Source organism: Prionailurus viverrinus, chromosome C1, assembly GCF_022837055.1.
Source record: "Prionailurus viverrinus isolate Anna chromosome C1, UM_Priviv_1.0, whole genome shotgun sequence".
In the NCBI taxonomy this organism is placed as follows: Eukaryota; Metazoa; Chordata; class Mammalia; order Carnivora; family Felidae; genus Prionailurus; species Prionailurus viverrinus.
In genome coordinates, this window is record NC_062568.1 from 54,165,376 (window position 1) to 54,188,531 (window position 23,156).

Below are 23,156 nucleotides of genomic sequence, written 5' to 3' on the forward strand. Positions count from 1 at the left end.
AGGCCTCTTTCTGACTAGGTTCCTAAATGAGTTTTTGAATTCTGGGGATATTTAAATTTGTGTAGAATTCACTATTGGGACACTATCATAATTAGTCTATGTCACGAGCAAAAGATGATACTCCCATGATTTATTGTGTTTCAGCCATTGTCAGTCACGAAAATGATCACAGAGACTTGAGTTCTGATACTTGTTCTCTGTCCGTTATGTTGGTTGACAGTTGAAAGAAGCAGAATAAGAGCAGGTGTTTCCCTTTGAAGTGATTCTCTAAAAACAGAAACTTTACAAACTTATACAGCTGGCATTCCAATTGTTAGGAGGTCAACAGATATTTATCAAGGGTCTGCTATGTGCCAAGCACTGTTCCAGGCACTGAGGATACTACGGAAATCAACACAGATAGAGAACCTATCCATCAAAAGAAGGAAGAGGACAAGAACTCCTTAAAATACATACTCTACTGGGAGAATGTTTCTGACGTTTGTGCTTAATTGTTGTGCTGAGGAGGTGTTAGATTTCTCTTGAGCTCGTTATTTACTCAAAAGTTCTACCCATTTATTTTGTTTTGTTTTTATTTTTTTTATTTTTTTTAATATATGACGTTTATTGTCAAATTAGTTTCCATACAACACCCAGTGCTCATCCCAAAAGGTGCCTTCCTCAATACCCATCACCCACCCTCCCCTCCCTCCCACCCCCCATCAACCCTCAGTTTGTTCTCAGTTTTTAAGAGTCTCTTATGCTTTGGCTCTCTTCCACTCTAACCTCTTTTTTGTTTTTCCTTCCCCTCCCCCATAGGTTTCTGTTAAGTTTCTCAGGATCCACATAAGAGTGAAACCATATGGGGGCGCCTGGGTGGCACAGTCGGTTAAGCGTCCGACTTTAGCCAGGTCACGATCTCGCGGTCCGCGAGTTCGAGCCCCGCGTCGGGCTCTGGGCTGATGGCTCAGAGCCTGGAGCCTGTTTCCGATTCTGTGTCTCCCTCTCTCTCTGCCCCTCCCCCGTTCATGCTCTGTCTCTCTCTGTCCCGAAAATAAATAAACGTTGAAAAAAAAATTATTAAAAAAAAAAAAAAAAGAGTGAAACCATATGGTATCTGTCTTTCTCTGTATGGCTTATTTCACTTAGCATCACACTCTCCAGATCCATCCATGTTGCTACAAAGGGCCATATTTCATTCTTTCTCATTGCCACGTAGTACTCCATTGTGTATATAAACCACAATTTCTTTATCCATTCATCAGTTGATGGACATTTAGGCTCTTTCCACAATTTGGCTATTGTTGAGAGTGCTGCTATAAACACTGGGGTACAAGTGCCCCTATGCATCAGTACTCCTGTATCCCTTGGGTAAATTCCTAGCAGTGCTATTGCTGGGTCATAGGGTAGGTCTATTTTTAATTTTCTGAGGAACCTCCACACTGTTTTCCAGAGTGGCTGCACCAATTTGCATTCCCACCAACAGTGCAAGAGGGTTCCCGTTTCTCCACATCCTCGCCAGCATCTATAGTCTCCTGATTTGTTCATTTTGGCCACTCTGACTGGCGTGAGGTGATATCTGAGTGTGGTTTTGATTTGTATTTCCCTGATGAGGAACGATGTTGAGCATCTTTTCATGTGCCTGTTGGCCATCTGGATGTCTTCTTTAGGGAAGTGTCTATTCATGTTTTCTGCCCATTTCTTCACTGGGTTATTTGTTTTTCGGGTGTGGAGTTTGGTGAGCTCTTTATAGATTTTGGATACTAGCCCTTTGTCCGTTATGTCATTTGCAAATATCTTTTCCCATTCTGTTGGTTGCCTTTTAGTTTTGTTGGTTGTTTCCTTGGCTGTGCAGAAGCTTTTTATCTTCATAAGGTCCCAGTAGTTCATTTTTGCTTTTAATTCCCTTGCCTTTGGGGATGTGTCAAGTAAAGGTTCTACATATTTATTAACGAGCATCAAAGATCTTCTTACTCCAAAATCAAAGTTAAATCTGAAGTTTTCTCCACTTCCTCTTTATATTTTACAAAGTTGCTTAGAGTTACAGGTTTTCATCTTAGAGATTACTTAGATTACAAAATTCTCTACACACTTATGAGTCTTTCTTTAATAATAGTTTATAAAATAAATGTTGTCTATGAGAACATTTTTAAATGAGCAAACTAGTAATAAAAACAGGTGTAACTTTTTTGTTTTTCATTTTTATGTTTCTGATCTCTAACCCCTTAACAACAACAACAAAACAGTGGTTGAAACAAAACCACAAGTATCAAGAAGCTAAGTCCTTCTTGTTGGATGGACCTCCAAAGCCATCATGCTTTTATTGTATGATTTCTGCACCCTATCTTACCTAAGTAGTTTAGCTTTCAGTTTTATAACTTAGTAACTCTGGTTTTATCCTTTTCCTGCTTAACTTTTTAAATGCTTGCCCAGAAAAAGCCTCTGCCTATTTAACCACATCTGAGCCTTACCCGAGGTAAATAAGACCAATAACAAGGTGAGAGGTTTACATTCCACTTCCCTCACTGGTTTAAAAAAAAAATATATATATATATATATTATATATATACATATTATATATATAATATATATATTTTTTTACATTTACCAGTTCATTACAAAAGGATATGATAAAGGGGGATACAGATGAACATCCAAATTGGAAGAGAGGCGTAAGACAAGGTATGTGGGACTGGGTGCCAAGCTCCATGCCCTTTCTAGGAAAGCCACTCTCCCAGCACCTCCACGTGTTCACCAACCTGGTAGCTCTGTATGAATATTTTACTAGCAGATTGAAAGGGGGGTAGTTATTATGTAATTGCGAAAACACAAACACGCATACATAATATATGTATGTGTATATTTTTTTATATGTGCATATTAAAAGGTACTTTTAAGGGTTTTAGCTTGGTAGTCCAGAAATTAAATTATTTAATTATAGCATTTAAAGTAACCAAAAAACTCCCACAATTTGGGAGAATATTTAAATACGGCTATAAACCTGGGCCAAAGGAAAAGCTGGAAAAAATAAGAAATCCAGCTAGTATAAAAAAGCTATATGACAGTTGCTTATATCAAATAGTTCCCATTGAATAAAAGAACATTTTAACATTCTGATAGCTGGTAGGCCATTTGGGTTAGTCAATCATTCAAAAACCATTTATGGAACATCTAAGGATACAAAGATTAACCTTATAAAGATTAAGCCTTAGCCTTATATAAATTCATATATTGAACGGTATCAATGTTCTTATTCTATTTTATGTGTGGATTTTGTATACCTAGTTTAATATACAGTAGTGGCTTTTAAATTTGTTTTAGAAAAATATTTACTACTAGGTACTGTTCACCATTTCCACATAGCCAAAATACACACTTTATGACTTATTCCATGCTTTTTCTTAATAAAATTAATGTGGGGTTTTTTTTGGTTTTTTTTTTTTTTGGTAGAAATGTTGGGAACTATTCTACACACACAAAATAATCATGGCTATTTTCACCACTCAGAGATATTTACTGTTAACATTTTCTTCTAGAATTTTTTTCTACACATTTGATTGTAGGTAACAGAAAACCCAATTCAAACTTGCTTAAACAATAAAGAAAATTGATTGGCTCACATGAATGAGAAGTCCACAGGCTTCAGGCAATCATGTGAAGCTTGATTCTAGTGAAGCTTGATTCTATAACTCAGTATGTCATCAAGGACCTTTTGTTTCCTTTTCTCTGCTGTGCCTTCCTTGGTGTCCGCATCATTCTAAGACTAGCTCCTCTCATTGTCCCAAGATGGCCACCAGCATCTTCCTCCTGTCCAGCAAGCAAGAGACAGCATTCTCAGCAAAAGTCCTAAGAGTCATTCATCAAACTACCTTAGAGCCAAAGCCCACCCTGACTAAATCACCGAGTCCAAAGGGGTGGAATGTACTGATTGGATAGCCTAGGTTAGTCACACCACCTCTGAAGACAAAGTGAAGATCACTTCTCTGGAATCATATGTATCCCTAAAGAGAAATGGAAAGGTGATATGGAGTTTTAAAGAAACTAAAAAAAAAAATCATATTAGACATGTCTTCCTCTTTGCACATCTTTGATAAGACTCTATGGATGGCCCAGAGTGCCACTTTTTCAAGGAAGATCATACTCAAAATTTCAATAGGGAATACTTGATAGGTAAAAAAATTATATAGATCTATATATGGATAAAAATGTTAATTATACATTATTAAATTTAAAAGGTTATTAAAAACCATGCATATAAAAAAATCATATGATCCTATTTTCTTAATCTACATATGCATAGAAAAAAGGTACTTACATAATAAAATGTATGTGAAAGCATACAGAAATTATCTGTACGTGTTGTGATTTTTAGTTTCTTCCTTCCTTTCTCTATTATATTAATATTTCATAATTATTTATTACATTCAAAATCAGAAAAAAAAATTAGAGCTACTTCATTACGGAAAAAAGCAAAATTTGCCAGGAATCTACATTATATGACACTGCCTCAACATCTATCCTACATGACCCTTGTCATTATACAAACCACTTGGTTTATTCCTCCTGCCAATCTTGATCTACCAGAGTTGGGGGAAATGAGGGTATCAGTGTTGCAGGATTTTTTTACCTCAATACCTAGGGTTTGTTGTCTTGCTGCTTCGAAGAATGAAGAGGTGGACATGAAATGAGCAGCAGGCAAAGTTTATTAAAGTACAAGATTAGAAAGTAAGGATAGTATGAAAGCTCTTTTTACAGATGGGACATTTGAAAGTGAATGCCTGTGACTACAGGCAAGGGTCCTTGTTTTATAAGGTACTGGTCACCCCCTCCCCCCCTTTACCCTCCCTTTTGTTCCTCCTAAGGTTCTACCCTTATTGGCTTGATAGCTCTAGGTGCTGGTTGTTTCCTGATTGGCTCATTTCTAGTGTATGAGGGGTGGTCTATGGCCACACCTTTCCTTGTGGATCATCCATTTTATGGTCTACTTTTTTTTAGTCAGATCTCTTTGTCAAATTCCTGAGGGAAACCTGAGGGGGAGGAGGTAATGTCTGTTACATTCTTAAGAGGAACCTTACACCTGAGGGGCTTTGCTGTGGTCAGATCCTCCCAGCATTGTTCCAATATGTTTTCTCCACCCAGGGACCTCAGGTCCTATCCTTTCCCTCTCTCCCTACTGAATTGTGTCTTTTCCTACCATATCAGTGTGTGTGAAGGAACAGGTCCTGTTTATTTGTAAGTAAGAATTAAGATTAATTTACAGCTTCCCTCCATTAGTTTGAATAACTTTTAGCTTTTCTGCCCTTCTTTCAGTTAATAGTATATGTAGGTCAGCATCTTACAGACTGATTAGCAGATATGAAAGTGAAATTGAATGGTTTTCTCCTGGCATTCAGTAATTACGTATCTAAGAGTGATTTTTTAATGAAGTCTTTCATCTCTGTATACATTCTATTCCTAGAATTTCCCTGTACAAGCTGCTCTTCTCAGAAAACTCATCCACTCCATACAGGTATCTCCAAACTACATGTTTAGCTCTATTCTTTTTTTTTTTAACGTTTATTTATTATTTTTGAGACAGGGAGAGACAGCATGGACGGGGGAGAGTCAGAGAGAGAGGGAGACACAGAATCCGAAACAGGCTCCAGGCTCCGAGCTGTCAGCACAGAGCCCGACACGGGGCTCGAACCCACAGACCACGAGATCATGACCTGAGCCGAAGTCGGATGCTTAACCGACTGAACCACCCAGGGGCCCCTACTCTATTCTTTTTCTCTCTTGAGCTTCTGTTTTCTCTCTAGGTGTCTATCAGCAATCTCTACTTACATGTGTTGATACCTTCAGGAGCAGTTAGTTTACAGCACAGTGAGCACTTACATTCCCAATCCCTTGCACCAACTAGCTGGGTGTTCTTAGACCAACTGCTGAATCTCTAGGACCTCCGATGGAGAGGATGATGACAACTCCTTCAAGAGAGGAGACTGAACTAGATAATTTATCAAGGTTTTAGATTTTAGACCTAAAATCAAATTCATTATTTTCTTCTTGTAACTGCTTCTCTCATTTGAAATATTTTTTCCTTTCATCTTCAGATAGTAGAACAATAGAAAATAAAGGAACTTTAGAACTAGGAAGGCTGTTAGAGGCTGCCTGGCTCAATTCCTGTTCCTTACTGTAATGGAGTAAGTACTTGGGTTCATTATCTCTTTACTCTTCTTTGGTCCTCTTAATCCAGTCCCCTCACTTCTCCTTTTGTGATGTCTCTCAGGCCATTTCCATTCTTTTCACTATCATCACTCCAGGGTACGTATGTCTTTACTTCCTAGAGTCTAGGTTCTTCCCAAAGTCTTTTGCTTTTCTTGCTTCCAGTCTTTCAGCTAATCCTGGGAAAGCTTCCAGATTACATATCCAAAAACAATGTGATCATTATGACACATTCCTGTCAAAACATATTTAATGGTTTTACTGTGGTCAGAGGATAAGGCCCAAACTCTAAGACCAACCTAAGGAACCTCCTAGAGGTTGACCTTAACTTACCTTTCCAGGTATATCTTCATGTATTCTCCTAAAAGTCAAAACTCAGTATGTATTTAATTGAACGAATCTTCATACTTGCTAAGCAGAAATCCTTTTAGTCTTGAAATAGTATATTCAGAAGATTAAAAAAAAAAAAAGTAGCCAGGTTCAAAGGGAAAATATAAGGCCATTAAGAGTGAAGGTAGAGAACAAAGGTGAAGTGAGAACAGGAGTAGAATGCATGACTTTTCTATAGTTTCAGTTTCCACTCACTTTTCCTGCTTAGTTTTCTGAACTTTTAACCAATCCTTAGCTAACTGATTTTTCAAGTTGAGCCATACGAATTTGTATCTTTGCACTAAAACTACCAAGATGATAGGAAGACACTGAAGTTGCCAGACTGAACAAATTTAAAGATGCAAAGTAGAGCCTGTGGAGATATTAAATGTAATATTATAAATATCTTAAATTTGAAACAATATTGACTCTGAAAGACTAATACAAATACAAGCTTTCATCAGGTTTAAAATGGAGCTCTATATTTGGGACCACTTCATTTCAAGCTCAGGAAGTTTTCCACCAATATAAGGAATTTCCTCTCACTACACTGAGGGAATATGCATGTAGTTTTCCCACACAACAAAAACACAAATAGGGACTGGGCGCTTGCTTATTGTATCTAAATTAAACACAGTGCCAAAACTACATTTTAAGCTCTGATTTAGGAAGGTCAAGGTCGCACTGCCTTGGGAAAGGGGAAAGGCAAGATTCTAACCCAGGTCCTATTTTAAACTCTGTGCTATCAAATGACTAGTCAAACCAACACATGAATTAGCGGGTCACAAGAAGTTGGGAGTTAGGCGGTAGGACGAGATGCTTCCACACCTGAATTGGAAACGATGAAAACGAGACTGGAAAGGCGCCCGCCGCAGCCGCCATTTTGCGAGAGCCGGGTACCGGAAGTCTCGCCGCGGGAGTCTAGCAGTTGGGCGGCTAGCAGCCGACGGCGCGGGGGCGGAGCCAAGGACCGAGTGTTTCCCCCACCTCTCGGCGGCCGAAGGCGGTGCCTGAGGGCGGGACCAGAGACCTAGCGTCTCGGAGGCTCGCGGCGAGGGAGGAGCCTAAGGCGGGGCCGAGGACGTGTGCTCGGAGGCTCGGGGCTCGGGGCGGGGCTTGAAGGCGGGTCCAGGGGTCAGGAGGCTCGGAGGTTCCCAGGGCGGTGCAGCTCTTAGACTTGAGGCCGGGGGCGGAGCCTAAAGGCGGGGCGAGGCGGGGCCGCGCGGCCGGCGCGGGGAGGAGCTGACCTGGCCACCGCACACCCGCACCTCACTTTCTCGGAACGTGACAGAGCTGCTGTAGTCGGCCGCCAGCAGCCCGCAGCTCTCAGTGGAGAGGGCTGGGGTGGGAGATGACGGTGATTTCCTCCCTGGTTGGCCCACCACGAGCATCGACTCCCTTCTCGTGGCCCAGGGGCTGCAGACATAGCAGGTGAGATGGGGCCCCGGGACGCGAATCTGCCCGGCCCAGGCTCGGCCTTGCGTACCCTTGGTGCCCCCATCCCCGCCCCTCGGGTCTGGGCAGGTGGGCAGTGCCCCGCCCTTGGCACCCTGGCTGCGTGCAGTCAGCTGTCGGCGCCTGTCCCGCAGCGTTCGCTTTTAGGACCTCCGGAGCCACCCAGGAAGACTTAACATAGGGGAAGGGACAGCTTGTCCCCTCCAGTGACAGACAGAACTGCCATACCCCAGTTTGAGGAGCACCTCATTGCACGTACGTCCACGCTGTCATTCTCGGACTCTTCCTTTTATCCCGAGGGGTGGCCTCAGTATCTGCTCTGGGAGCTCCTGCCCAGGTACCTAGAGCACTGCACCGAATTTTCTTCCTTGCCCCTTTTTGGAGCATGTCAGTTACCATGACGTTGTTAATCCCATGTCCTGAGGAAGCTGAGGGACCAACTTTTTATCCCAGGCACAGACCCCATTCTGCCTTTCCGTTTCCAGTGCCGTCTGCCCAGACATTAGGTGGCAGCTGGTCTCTGGGCAGCCTGTTTGGTTAAGGTCTCTCCACATCCTTATCTTGGAGGGCCAAAGTCTGTGCCTGCTGACAAGGGAAGAGGCAGTGCTCAGCGCTCCCCACCCTGGGTCTCTAGGGAGGACATTTGGTCCTCTGCAAGTAGGTGGGAGTGGGTGGATGGTGTGACTGTTGATGTTGAAGAGTGCTTTAATAGTACCGTAGTATATTATGCTTTTCCCACAGGATCGTGGATATTGGGTGTGTGAGAATACACAGTCTAAGAGTTTAAAGCTTTCTCTTGGAAATAAATCAGAGCCCCCTTGCCCATTTTCACTTAATAGTGGCAGTTGTTTACAGTCTCAGTGGTTCCTTCACGTTGTCAACCAAATATCAGTGGCTAGAAGTGGTTTGTGCATAGCATTTCTCCACTCCCCACCCCAGTGAGTGGCCAGTGAGCACTTTTACTATGACAGGTCAACTTGTTTGTTCTGTTAGCAACCCTTGTTTTTAATGAGATGAAAAGACTGGATGCGATTTTTTAAAAACTTCCGTTGCTGTGGTTCCTGTTCATTTTAAAAGAATGCTTTAAAAAGCATATACTCTTCCCACTGCCGGGGGGGGGGGGGGGGGGGGGGGGAGGGGATGAGAAACCTTTGTAAGTGCTTTTTGGTGGTTTTGACCTTACCTCTGTTAGCAAGTATTGTTTTTATAATATGGAGGAACATTAAAGGAATCTTTATGGGTAGGGGCAGATTACTTTCCAAAGTTTTTCTTTTAATTTTTGACTAACTGACAGTTAATCATGGGCAGTGCTACAACTATTTGACCATCACCTTGAGAAAAATGAAGAGCTCTCCCTTCCCTGCTATAAACTATTTGAGATCAAACTGAATTAAAGTGAACTCCTCTTAGTTTGGTATGAAACAAAAGTTGATAACCTATGACCCATCCCATCTCTCTGTTGTTTTTTTCTTTTAGTTTATTTTTATATATTTTGAGGAGGGGGTGGGGTGGGGAAGAGAGCTAGAGAGAGAGAGAATACCAAGCAGGCTCCACACTGCTAGCACAGAGCCTGACTCAGGGCTCGATCTTACAAACCCCACCCATCTCTCTATTTTAGTTGGAGAATCTTTAATACCAAGTTTGAAGAACTGGCCTAAGACAATGAATTATATTTAATTTGTTACTGTTCTTAGGACCACAATTCCTGATAGCAGTTGCTACCATTTCTTGAAGACCTACAGTGTGATAAGCTACTGTGATAAGCTGGGTGAACTTACAAATTCTGAAGTGTGAACTTATAAAATCTGTGTGAACAATAAAATCTCCACTCCTCACAATATCCCTTTAAGGAGGTGTTTACTCTCATTTTACAGTTGAAGAAGCTAAGGTTCAGAGAGGGCACTTAACTTGCCCAAAGAGTTGATAAGTGAAAAGGCTCAAAATTGGGTTCAGGTCTATTTGACTCTTTTAATTGAACAGCCACTATTTGGGGCGCCTGGGTGGCTCAGTCGGTTAAGCAGCCGACTTCGGCTCAGGTCATGATCTCACGGTCCGTGAGTTCAAGCCCCCGCGTCGGGCTCTGTGCTGACAGCTCAGAGCCTGGAGCCTGTTTCGGATTCTGTGTCTTCCCTCTCTCTGACCCTCCCTGTTCATGCTCTGTCTCTCCCTGTCTCAAAAATAAATAAAGCGTTAAAAAAAAATTTTTTTTTAAAAAAAAGAACAGCCACTATTTTAGTTAAAACTGTTTGTTAACAAAATTATTGTAATACATCGATATGTGAGTGCGGTACAAATAAGGGGTAATGACCAGTATGAGTTATTAATATTCCAGGCAAAGAAATATAGGGAATTTAAAGAAATAACATAAGACTGGACAAGTTTGTCATCTTATTCTTTGGGCATTGTCCTTTTCAGGTCCACACCTGTTAGGGGCTCCAAATGTTTAATACCTTTGTTTACCAGCTCTTTACCTCAACTAATGGTACCGTATCCCAACCATTAGCTTTACCAGAATATAATTTGATGGTTATTTGGTAAACTTCAAGTATGTGATTATTATCGGTTTTGTGGATATTGACCACTCCTATCTAATCCTGTAGAACAACACTTGTCCGGATCCAGATTACATGTAAGGTTTTAAATGGTTCAGTTTATATGAGGGTAGCACAGAGAAATTGTCCTGTCCACACCCCGTGTATTAGTTGTTGCTGCTCTCTGGCCTGCTATCTGAGTCTTTCTGATGTCGTGTGGGTGTTTGAAAACTTACCCCTGGGCATTGTAAATTTCAGAAATCGTGAGCATTTTTACTTTCTACCTTATATAAGTCCACTTTAGATGGTTAACCCAGAATAATCACTTAGAAATTGGCAATTGTCACCATATTAATTTTGAGTTACTCATGAAAGCTGATTAGTTGCAAAGTGGCCCAAACCTCATGTTCATCGTGTCCCTGGCAGCAAGAGGGGAGTCTGATTAAGTATTGTAATGCTAGCATAACAAATTCTTTCTAGCTTTAGCATTTTCTGAACATCTTTAGGACATTTTACAACACACGTTGTGTTCTTTAACATTTTAGAATAGCTTTAGAACATTTTAGAACATATTTTGTGGTCATGGCCTGTTGCTATAGTGAAAAACTTAGAATACTTTATCATTCAGAAAAAAAAGATTTCTGTCCATGAACTAGATAGTTCCTAAAAGAGAACATTGGTCCACTAAAAGGCAAAAGGTTTGAGGTGCCTGAGTGGCTCAGTTAAGCGTCTGACTCTTGATATCAGCTCAGGCCGTAATCTCACAGTCATGAGATCGAGCCCCACATCAGGCTTTGGGCTGAGCGTGAAGCCTGCTTGGGATTCTCTCTTTCCCCCCCTCTCTCTCTGTCCCACCCGCATGCATGCTCTCTCTTTCTCAAAATAAATAAACATTAAAAATAAAAGGTGAAAGTTTTAAGAGCAGATTAATAATTTAGTCATTCATCAAAATAATATATATGCTATATATATATGTATATATATTTATATGTAAATATTTCAGTATAAATATATTAGTGCCTCCTGTGTGCCAGGCACTGTGCTAGGCATTAGGTATACAACAGTGAGCAAGAACATGCCGAGTCCCTACTTGTGTGGCACTTAAAGTCTAGTGAAAGAGATAGACATAAATCAAATAGTCACTCTAATGCATAGGGTAATTACAAACTACAAAAAGTAGCCTACGGGTAAGGAATCTGATTCTATTTGGAAAAGACTTGCTATGGGGTTAGTGAAGCCTTACCTGATGAAGAAACTCCTGAACTATATGATTTAGAGGGTGAGCAGGTGTTATTACATAGAGAATGGCAGGTAGAGAAGAGAACATTTTAGACTGAACAGCATGTACAAAGTCCCTGTGACACAAAGGGAACTATGGGGCATTCAAGAAGGCAAATATCTGATGCTAGTATAAAAGGAACTAAGGGTAGCCTGGTAGGATGCCATCATTTTTTTTTTCATTCTCTTTTATGTACTACCAAAAGTTAAGTGATTACTTTGTGCCAGATGTGATTATAAGGGACTTGAATCATCTCAAATCCCAGTGAGGTAGATAGTATTATTGCCATTTCACAGATGAAGAGATAAAGTTGTTATGTGGTACTCTACTATATTTTTCTTCTTGTCCTGTACTCAAGTATGACCACAGGCTAGGCAGTACTCTCCTGTCCAGTATGTAGCCTTGAGAACTGAAATTTCCAGGGAATTTGGATGCAGGTGGACATTCAGGAGAGACTCAGTGGGCCCCAAGCTCTTACCCACTAGGTGGAGCTCAAGTGTGGATCATGGGAGAGAGCCATGGGGTATCACTGCAGCTCTCATATTTGTGGATCTTATCTTAATCATGTCTGATACTGAAAATAGGACAGCAACATAAGTATTTTGAGCTGACCCACCATTGAGAGTAAAGAGGTTATCATTAGCAAACACTCTCGCCCCCCCTCCCCTGTTTTTTCATTGTAATTTTTCTCTGTTGGTTGTTGAAGAAAGTGTACATATTTGGCCATTTGATAAGTCTCGGTTTGCCAGTGTAGGCTTTCAACTAGAATTCGTCTTCTGATTTATTGTCACACTGAATCTTTTTTCCTTTCTTTCCAGAGATCTGGTTGGAGTTGGAGGGTGAACGAAAATGAATTCTTTTTCCAATTTACCTGCAGAGAACTTAACCATTGCAGTCAATATGAGCAAAACTTTTTCCTCCACAGTGATGCATAGATTTAATTCCACTAATGACCCACCTTCAATGTCAATAACAAGGCTTTTTCCAGCCTTACTAGAATGCTTTGGCATAGTCCTTTGTGGCTACATAGCAGGAAGAGCCAATGTCATAACATCAACACAGGCCAAAGGACTGGGAAATTTTGTCTCCAGATTTGCACTTCCAGCTTTATTATTCAAAAATATGGTTGTACTTAATTTTTCCAATGTGGATTGGTCTTTCCTATATAGTATCTTGATTGCCAAAGCTTCCGTATTTTTCATCGTATGTGTCTTAACCTTACTGGTTGCCAGTCCTGATAGTCGATTCAGCAAAGCTGGACTATTCCCTATTTTTGCTACACAAAGTAATGACTTTGCGTTGGGATATCCTATAGGTAAGTTATTGTACTTTTCAACCTTTTAAAAAATTCAAATATTTTAAGAGGTAGAAAAATTTAATCCTTTAATTTATCTAAGCATTTGTTAGTGATAGATATTTATTCATATATCTAAAAGAATCTCTCAGGGCACTTGGCTGGTTCAGTCAGTAGAGTATGCGAATCTTGATCTTGGAGTCATGAGTTCAAGCTCCACTTTGGGGGTAGAGTTTACTTAAAAAAAAATCACAAAGCCTCATTCCAAACCACTGTACTTTGTACTACCCCACAGTGCCTACACCCAAAAGGGAATAAATCTTTTAATAAAATTTTAAAATCTCTCATATTTTTTCTTAACTATTTCTTAAATTAGGATTAATTGTATCTTTCCTCAACTTCAGAGTTTGAAGTTCCTTCAAGAGTCGACCTAAAATAAGTAGTCATATCCAAATAAACTTTGTAAATCATCTTTCTAATATATTCTTTTTCTTCTCAATAATCACATGAAAGAAGTTCAGGTCCAGAAGGGATCAGATTCTGATTTAAATTATATAAAAAAGATAGACATATGTGTGTATAAAAATAGTTATTGTTAAATGTTATCAGTGGAAATGTATGAGTGACTTTTTCTTACCATCTAGAATACATATTGTTTTATATTAAAGCTTGTTTTTGAGCTTGTTATTCAAAATGTCAATTTACTTCAATTGAGTTAACTTCTTGTTTAAGAACAAAAATGGTGAAGGCTTTTTGACCTTTTCAACTCTTCCTTCTTAACCTTTCCAACTCTTTAGGCTGCCTAATTTTATGTTTCTATGTGTGTTTGTTTTCCTGATAAAACATATCAATTTGGGATATTGAGTTATCTTGAATATATCCTTTTTTTTTTTTTAGAACACCTACCACTAAGCAAATATCTCCTTAGTAGCTACTTTTTATATTTTTATTTTTAAGTTAAAAGTTAATGTTGTACTTTGACCATGTATCATAATGTGAGGGCCTGAGTATTGTGGATAGAGTCATTCATTCATTCACTCATTCATACGGACCTGTTAGGTTCCAATGATTGTGCCAGCTGCTGCAAATACACCTGTCAACAAAGTTCTTGTACATATTGAATTTACACTTTAATGTGAAAGTAACATTAAAATTAAAATAATATCAAGTAATGGCAAGTACCATAAAAACAAAGTTGTTTGGATAGGAATGAAGGGGTCGGTAAAGACGTCTCTGATGGTATATCTTCTGAGCAGAGACCGAAAGAAATGTAATGAAACAGACAACTGAAAACTACGATTAACTTTCAGATTCCTTATTCAGTAGTTTTAAAACTCTCCCCACCCCCCAAATTGTTATTATTTTACCACTGGCACCAAAAGGATTCTAGTGGATATATTTTCCTTTCTCCTCCTTTGGCCCTCCTTCATCTTGCTTACCAGAAATGGAGCTAAATCTTAGAAACTAAATAACTGTGAGTAAAGCAGGAGGTTTGTGAGAGAGGGAGAGTAGACTCTTCGATGACTGGGCTATAAATAGAAACTATATAGGTGTTCCTTTAAGGATACTGAATTTTAAAATTAAGGATGAACCAAGCATTAAAATAAAAACTGGAAATAAAAGAGCAAGGAGTTAACGTGTTTGTCAATCTCTTCAGGAGCATTAATGTAAATTTGTCAAGGTATTTATGGCATAAGGACCTTACAAGTGGCTTGGTGTCATAGTGTTAAGTATTTAACAAATATTACATTATCTTAATTTAGCTATAATCTAGAAGTATATAGTTTCATGCTCTCATAGATTAGTAAGTCCATAACTAAACAGAACTAACGTTTGTAACTTTATAGAGTATTTTCTCATATATTTATCTCATCTGAGGGAGGGCAGATATTTGTAATCCTCATTTTCAAATAAAGAGACAGGCTTACAGGGATTTGATTGTCTTATCCCAGGTCACACAGCTAACAGGTGACTGAGATCCAAACCTAGGCCTCTTGATTCTAAATCCTGGGGCATTCTCTTATGCCACACAGTTATATAACATGCCCGTGTAATCTTCAGAAGACCTAACTAGCCTGTGTAACCCATTAATGTCAGAGAGAATCAAAGATACATTTGACCATGTATTATAATGTGAGGACCTGAGTATTGTGGATATAGTCATATATCTAAAAGTGTTCTATAAAATGAATAGCAGTGGAAAAAGACCTATTAGATGAGCTTGTCCATTTTTTAAAAATATAACTTATTGTCAAGTTGACTAACATACAGTGTATACAATGTGCTCTTGGTTTGGGGGGCTCATTCCAACAAGTGCCCATCACCCATTTTCCCCTCTCCTCCCCGCCCACCCCCCCCCCCAGTCAATCCTCAGTTTGTTCTCTGTATTTATGGTTTCTTCCTCCCTCTCTGTTTGTAATATTTTTTCCCCTTCCCTTCCCCCATGGTCTTCTGTTGAGTTTCTCAAGTTCCACATATGAGTGAAAACATGATATCTTTCTCTGACTTCTTTCACTTAGCACAATACCCTCCAATTCTATCCACGTTGCTACAAATGGCAGGATTTCATTCTTTCTCCTTGCCAAGTAGTATTCCATTATATATATAAACCACATCTTTATCCATTCGTCAGTTGGTGGACATTTAGGCTCTTTCCATAATTTGGCTATTGTTGAAAGCTCTGCTATAAACATTGGAGTACGTGTACCCCTATGAATCAGCACTCCTGTATCCCTTGGGTAAATTCTTAGTAGTGCTATTGCTGGGTCATAGGGTAGATCTATTTTTAATTTTTTGAGGAACCTCTACAATGTTTTCCCGAGCAGCTGCACCAGTTTGCATTCCCACCAACAGTGCAAGAGGGTTCTCCATTTTCATTTTAAGACAGAATCTCCCAATCAAAAATGTAGTCTGCTATTTTCATCACTGTTTTCCTTATGTCCTACACTAGATCATTGAATCTGGTAATAATCATGTTCCTAGCAGTGTGCTAGTCCAATTTTACTGATGATTATCCTTCTAAATTTTGAGTTCTCATTTTTTGTTTTCAAATTATAAATAATATAAGATCTCTTGTAACATTGGGTTGTAGACAGTACCTTTCCAGAAACCAATAGTATAAACAAAAGTGCTTTCTCACATATCTGCAGATTGGAAGGTATGATGCAGAACTGTAGGGCTGTGTATGTGCTCCAGTGGGCTTATTTATTACTGCTTCATGCCCATCTGCCTTCTGGACTTTTTCAGGATAAACAGAGAAGACTGTGTCTCTACAGAGAAGACCCTTTCTTTCTGTTTGTTATGTGGTGTCCCCCAAGGTATTGCCACTCTCTTGTTAACAGATAAGCATCATAGGTTTTAAAAAATGTCCTTTTAAAGACTGCTTTTGTTGCACAATATCAGTCCAATTTACAGGTGATTCAGGAGAAGGTGTATAAGTTAATGAAAGAAAATTAAGGACAGTCATGTTTCCTTTTTCTGTATATTATGACAATTATAACAGTCTATGAAATTATATTAAAATGATTTATCTATATTCAAATGACAGAATGCTACAGTACATTTAACAGACTAAAAGAGAAGCTTGCCATTTTTAGAACAATTCTTTTCAAAGGTACTTTAAGAAATGTGAGTCTCAGAAGAAACCAAGAATCTACCAAGAAGAAATGTTGATTTCAGCAAATCAGAAGGTTCCCTACCTCTGTCATTACAAGATACTAATAAGGCATAGTTAAGTCCTATAATTTATTCTTCTAAACAATGCTGATAGTGTAAGTACCCCAACTAATCATAATTATGCTCTAGTGCTTGAGCTGTAAACAGAAAGGAAATGAAGCATTTAACTATATGCCATTAAATAATAGAATGATCTTGTCTGGGTCTTAGTGTTATTTTCAAGGGATTGAAACCTGGCAGGAATCAAAATAGGAGCCACAGTGGGTGGCTAATTTTGTCTTAGTTCCTCATAGTGGGATTCTCTCCTCCTGCCCAAGAGCCTTATTTGTAAGTATTAATTAATTAGAACTTAATAAGTGATATAATTATTAGAAATCAAATTCGTTAGTATAGGTCACTACTTTCATATATGTTTTTCAGATTTGAAAAACCATCTTTCAAAAAAACCATCTTTCAATTGGTAACAAAACACTGCCAGTTCATAGATAAATATATAACTTTAATTATGCAAATGAATGGCAGAATTGGACTGAAATTTCCATGTTGAACCTTATTCTTCTAGTAATTTAGCAATTATTTATTCATTCCCAATTTTTTGCTCTCTCCCACTAGATTGTACCTTTTTTTTGCCTTCATATACCTGTTCAACTGGTTTAAAATAATAGTAATCTGCTTTATAAATACTCGGAATAAGAAAAAAGAAAAAAAAAACCTGTGTACAAAAAGAAATAGGTTTAAGAGATAACAATTAGATATAAATTGCTGTGTGTTACAAAATGCATTTTTAAAAAATTTATTTTAAGAGAGACAGCACAAGTGGTGGGGGGGCAGAGAGCAAGGGAGAGAGAATCCCAAGCAGGCTCCAAGCTGTCAACGCAGAGCCCGACGCGGAGCTCAATCTCACGAACCATGAGACCATGACCTGAGCTGAAATCAAGTTGGATGCTCAACTGACTGAGCCACCCAGGCACCCCTACAGAATACATTTTTACTTTGAAAACTTTGACATTTATTGATATGTTAATTCCATTCAGCAAATATTTTTTGAATTTGTTCAGCACGATGCTGGGGACTGGGGGTTATGACAATGTGCCTTCAGGGAACTTAGAATGTGGTGAGAAACAACTTCTATGAAACAAGGTGCCAGAGCCATCCAGAGAGGAGACCCAGGATATAGACTGAAGACCTGGAGGAAGCATTGGTACCTGAGACAGACCTTAAACTATAGGTAGGATTTAGGTAAGGAAAGAGAGACTTCAACAAGTTGGGGAATGATGATCAGCGTGTAGAACTTGTAATTATGAACCTGGTGTTTGTCTGGGGAAACTGTGATATTAATCGCCAGTGGAGGCTTTGCACGAAAGAATAGTGAGTGATGAGCTGCATGAGGAAGGGACCCCTGGTGGAGACTGGACTATGAATGCCAATAGAAAGGCTTTAGAGCGATTCCCGTGGAAGGTGAGCACTGTGGGAAAATCCTAAGTTTTGAAAGATAAGATTTAGAAGATACTGTCGGCAGTGAATAAAATGGATCAAGGGAGCGATCAAGAAAAAACAAAAAAGAATATAAGTTGATAAACACATTAATCCAATTCTGAGATTTTTGACTAGTGGTTCAAGAGGAGAAAATACAAAAGATCCTGCAAAAGAAGAAAGTACGTGGTCATTGCTTAGCCATAGATAATGATAAGCTGCTGCTCAAATTTGTATTGAGCTCTTAGTTTTTATTTTTGTTAATGTTCTTTTATTCATTTTGAGAGAGAGGGAGAGAGCAAGAGACCATGAGCAGGGGAGGGGCAGAGAGAGGAGAGAGAGAATCCCAAGCAGACTCTGTACTGCCACTGCAGAGCCCAATGTAGGGCTTGAACTCAAGAACCATGAGATCATGACCTGAGCCGAAATCAGGAGTCAGACACTTAACCGGAAGGAGCCACCCACGTGCCCCTGCACTGAGTTTGTAAAACAATCTAAAATCCATTTTCCTATGGTGATTAAGTGTTAGCATGCTGGCAATGGTAAATTTCTGGAAAAAGGCCTTTACTTAAGGGGATTTGTGTGATAAAAGTTGTCAAAGGAAACACTTTGTGCATTTTAGTGGCCACTTGGGAAAACTCTTGTATGCAGATTGAAAATACAAGGCTTTCCAAAATATGCTCTCTGTTTTAATAAGTGAGTGGTGAGCAGGTATGGAAGCCTTTCTCTTAGAGATGCAATATCTAAGTAGAAGTGTAGCTGTCTAGAAATAGTTATCAAGAGTGCTGCTTTTTTTTTTTTTTTTTTTTTTTTTTACTTAAAAGATAAAATCTTACGAAATGTGAAAGAACACCAAGAGATACAGATAGAGCTCGTGTATCTGATTTGGAAATTAGTGGTCAGAATTTGTGATGTTTTATGTAATCAAATATGTTTTGTTTAGCCACTGCTTCATTTCAGAGGTATTATAGACCTCTGTAAGTGCTTAGCTAAAAAAAAAAAAAAAAAGGAATGGAATCCTACAAAAAAGTAGGTTTTAGCTCATGAGAACCAGGTAGGCTTCTAAAGGTTATACAATCTAGTTATGTAACTTTAACAGGAAAGGTGCATGACATTAACTGAACTTATGTATCCTGAGTAAGTAAACAAATATAGTTTCCTACCTGTGAAACTTTATCTTAATGTAAATTGAGAAATCTAATCTTTTACGTTTTTGCACATGATTGCCTCTGTCTTTGCGAGTGATTGTGGCTGTTCATTTTTTTTTTTTAATCTTTCTTTCTCAACCTCAAATCATTTATGAATCAACCTTTATATGTGGTAGGTTGAATTTCAGAACTCATTGCCAAATATGTGCCTGGAGACCGGGTTGCTTATTCTAAGGCTCTGTGTTGGTCCGACCACCCCCAAACCGGACCACTATCCCTCATGATCACCGATGAACTGCTTGAAGTCTGATCCAACCCACCCACCCCCTTCCAAGGAGACTCATTTTCTGCACTGGTTAGGTTCTAAAGTCATGCAGTCAAACTCTTGAAAATCTGTTAAGTCACCCGCAGAATACAGCACACATACTTTGTATATATTGTACCATTTCTCATAAGTCTGAAACAGCCAGATTTTTTTCTCTAGCATTGTTGTTCATCAATGAAGAAGTGAAGTGATTAGTTTGCATTTGGGAACATGCTCAATGGGGAGAAAATGAAGTTTTTGTTTTCCTAAGAGAGCATAGTTGAATTTGTGTTAATTAAATGTGCTCTACTGTGTACTCAACTGTATTCTCCTCCCAAACATTCCTTAGATCACCTTTTCATTCCTAATTCTTCAACATCTATACTGGGTTTTCCTAAAGGCATTCATTCATTCCTTCTTATTCCTCTCAAATGGAGACCACTTATTTTCTCTTCACCTGCATCCTATATGAGCAATAGGAGGCAGAGCTGGCATTCTCATAGCCTCCTTGTACTCTGCCAGGCCATTACTCTCTGCTCTTTTGCAAGAACTGCTTCTTTGAGGTTCATGCTGCCTGTCTCAACCGTTCATCCTCATTGCTGTCATCTGCCGACCTCATTCTGATCACTCCTCCTCATTTAGTGAAGACTTTAATATCTGGCTCATTGTCATCCTCTCCACCCCCAAGTTTTGCCATTATCTTCTTTGGCTTTAGCATCTGTGTGAACTACCCATTAAGTTCTCTGCCCATTCAGTTCCCTGACTTCATTGTCTCCAGTGATGTTTACACCCTTTCAGCCATCAATTCCCACGCCACATCTGGGACCTAGTCTTCTGGGAAATACTAAGTTCAGTAGCTCACTATCTGACTTACTCTGAACTCCTAACCTTCCAACTACTTGTCATTCTAGGACTTCGTAGGGACCTCCAGTCCCTGATTCCTCAGCTTTTTATCTGAGAGCCATCTCCCATCTTTACTTCTTTTCCACCATAGCTTGGACTCTATCCTTTCATTGCTCATATTTTTGTTCACTGTCTCCTCCCCTCTCCTCCACCCTCTGTAGTCTGGCTTCAGTTCCCCACTCCAGTGAAACTCTCTCAAGGGAACCAAAGTACCTTGTTGCTCTTATTACTTAAATGTTTAATTTCTTACTAGATGTTTTCTTTTAATAATTCTACAATTCTGTCCTTTTATCGAGACTACTCTTAGCCTGTACATAATAAAAATTAGTAGGTCTCACTAATGATAATTTTTTAAAGTTGATGATCATTTTATAAGCTAAATATCATTTAATATAATGTGTTTTTCTTTTCAGCTTTATTATTAAAATTTACTTTTCAAAGTAGGCTAATGAGGTCATTGTGCACTATTTAGATTAATTTAAAATGTTATAATTAATCATGGAAAACATTATATGAATAATTTATTCATGCATTTCTGTGGTAATCATTTTTGAAACAATTTTAATTCATGTTTTGCAGTTGAAGCCTTATATCAAACTACATACCCAGAATATCTCCAGTACATTTACTTGGTGGCACCAATATCTCTTATGATGTTAAACCCTATAGGGTTTATCTTCTGTGAAATCCAGAAGTGGAAAGACACTCAAAATGCTTCTCAAAACAAAGTGAAAATTGTAGGACTTGGACTTCTGCGTGTTTTACAGAACCCAATAGTATTTATGGTTTTCATTGGCATTGCCTTCAATTTTATTCTTGATCAAAAGGTGCCCGTATATATGGAAAATTTTCTTGATGGACTTGCAAACTCTTTTTCTGGATCAGCTCTATTTTATCTTGGTCTTACAATGGTGGGAAAAATAAAGAAACTGAAGAAGTCAGCATTTATTGTACTGATTCTTCTCATCACAGCTAAACTGTAAGTTTCACTTACTTAACTTGGGGACTGTCCTCTGTGAAAGCCTTATTTAGTCAATTCATTAGATGTGTCTATGACTATTTTCTCCTTTAAATAATCTGAGAGTAATAATGCCTCCTAACTGAGTAGTTGTGATTTGAAGGAAAATGTGATGTTGGTATATTGTGGAAAGTTATTTCCTTATTCTGTGTAGATTATTCTTCCCATTTTCCTGACAGGGAATGAAGACTATTGGTTTCTCTTTAACTTTTATATAAATTTACTTAATATCTACTAACGTCCCAGTTGATCATATTTTTAAAGGAAATTTTACAGGATTTCTAAGTTTTCTAAATCTTTTAAAACCCTATTACTCATGAGGAAAACAATAATTTTGAATATAAGCTTTTTTTTCATGAATTTGAGGAAAATATAATTCTGTGGATGGTTGAGCTTTCTAAATATAGGTAAGTCAGTACAAATGATTATTACCAATCCTCTGATCCTAGCCTATCAAGTAAAGTTTCTTTTATCAGTTTCTTAGTCAACAGTTTTTCAGCTTACTTAGCTCATTGGCCATGGAGTTATATTTCATGGTGTAGGTGACATAATTTTACTGTGACACTACCCCAAGGCACTTGGGGCATACTTAACTATTGAAATCAGCTCTTGTATAGACAGTTAAATTCACAAGAGCAGTGCAATATGAAATAGCCTCTATATTTTCAAAATAATAAAAATGAATATAACTTTTGAAAATTATTTATGGTGTGGTATTCTTCTTGGAAATAAAGAATTAATTAGTATTGCCACAGTAATAAATATGGTTCTAATGATTGTCAACTTCAACTTATAAGGAGAATTTAAATATTCTCATTTAAAAAGTCTTTTTTTTTAAGTTTATTTATTTATTTTGAGAGAGAGAGAGAGAGAGAGAGAGAGAGAGAGAGAGGATCCCAAGCAGCCTCCACACGGTCAGTGTGGAGCCCAGCATGGAACTTGAACCCACAGACCATGAGATCATGGGCTGAGCTGAAATCCAGAGTCAGACGCTTAACCAACTGAGCCACCCGGGTGTCCCCAAAATCTTTTTCCTTAAAAAAATTTTTTTTTCTTGGTCTTTGATCCCTATTAGATATCTTTATCTATTTTTTCTAATTAAAAAATACATGTAAGAGCAGTTCTTTATTCTATATAGAGCATATCTCTAGGTGCTACTGGGACAATGTTATCACCTGCCTGGCCTTTTTTTTTTTTTCTTTTTTAATGTTTATTTATTTTTGAGACAGAGAGAGACAGAGCATGAACGGGGGAGGGGCAGAGAGAGGGAGACACAGAATCTGAAACAGGCTCCAGGTTCTGAGCTGTCAGCACAGAGCCCGACTCGGCACTTGAACTCACAGACCGCGAGATCATGACCTGAGCCGAAGTCGGCCACTTAACCGACTGAGCCACCCAGGCGCCCCTGGCCTTGTTCTTTTTAAGAGCTTCATCAGCTCAGCTTCCCTTACTTATATGGTCTTTCTATGGAATCCTGAAGGATCTGTTTAATCACTGACTCTTCACCAAGTCTGGATTTCGCCACTT

General features: G+C 38.8%; 1 protein-coding gene and 1 long non-coding RNA gene across 5 annotated transcripts in view; one reads left to right on the forward strand and one right to left on the reverse strand.

The window, feature by feature from the left end:
• LOC125171897 (uncharacterized) overlaps positions 1-7,518 on the reverse strand; it is a 134,439-nt gene extending 126,921 nt beyond the window's left edge. For 3 of the 4 annotated variants that reach the window (XR_007154485.1, XR_007154486.1, XR_007154484.1), the window contains exons 1-2: positions 7,378-7,518; positions 3,600-3,786 (exon numbers count right to left, since the gene is read on the reverse strand). This is a non-coding gene — a long non-coding RNA (uncharacterized LOC125171897). Of the gene's footprint in view, positions 1-3,599; positions 3,787-5,853; positions 6,128-7,377 lie in introns of those variants that run through there. The other variant, XR_007154487.1, reaches the window with a different exon arrangement.
• Positions 7,519-7,770: 252 nt separating this feature from the next.
• Positions 7,771-23,156, forward strand: part of GPR155 (G protein-coupled receptor 155) — a 47,450-nt gene continuing 32,064 nt past the window's right edge. Inside the window, exons 1-3 of the mRNA XM_047869450.1 lie at positions 7,771-7,980; positions 12,633-13,129; positions 21,191-21,590. Coding sequence (XP_047725406.1) covers positions 12,664-13,129; positions 21,191-21,590 — 866 coding nt within the window. The 5' untranslated portion in view covers positions 7,771-7,980; positions 12,633-12,663. The remainder of the gene's footprint in view (positions 7,981-12,632; positions 13,130-21,190; positions 21,591-23,156) is intronic.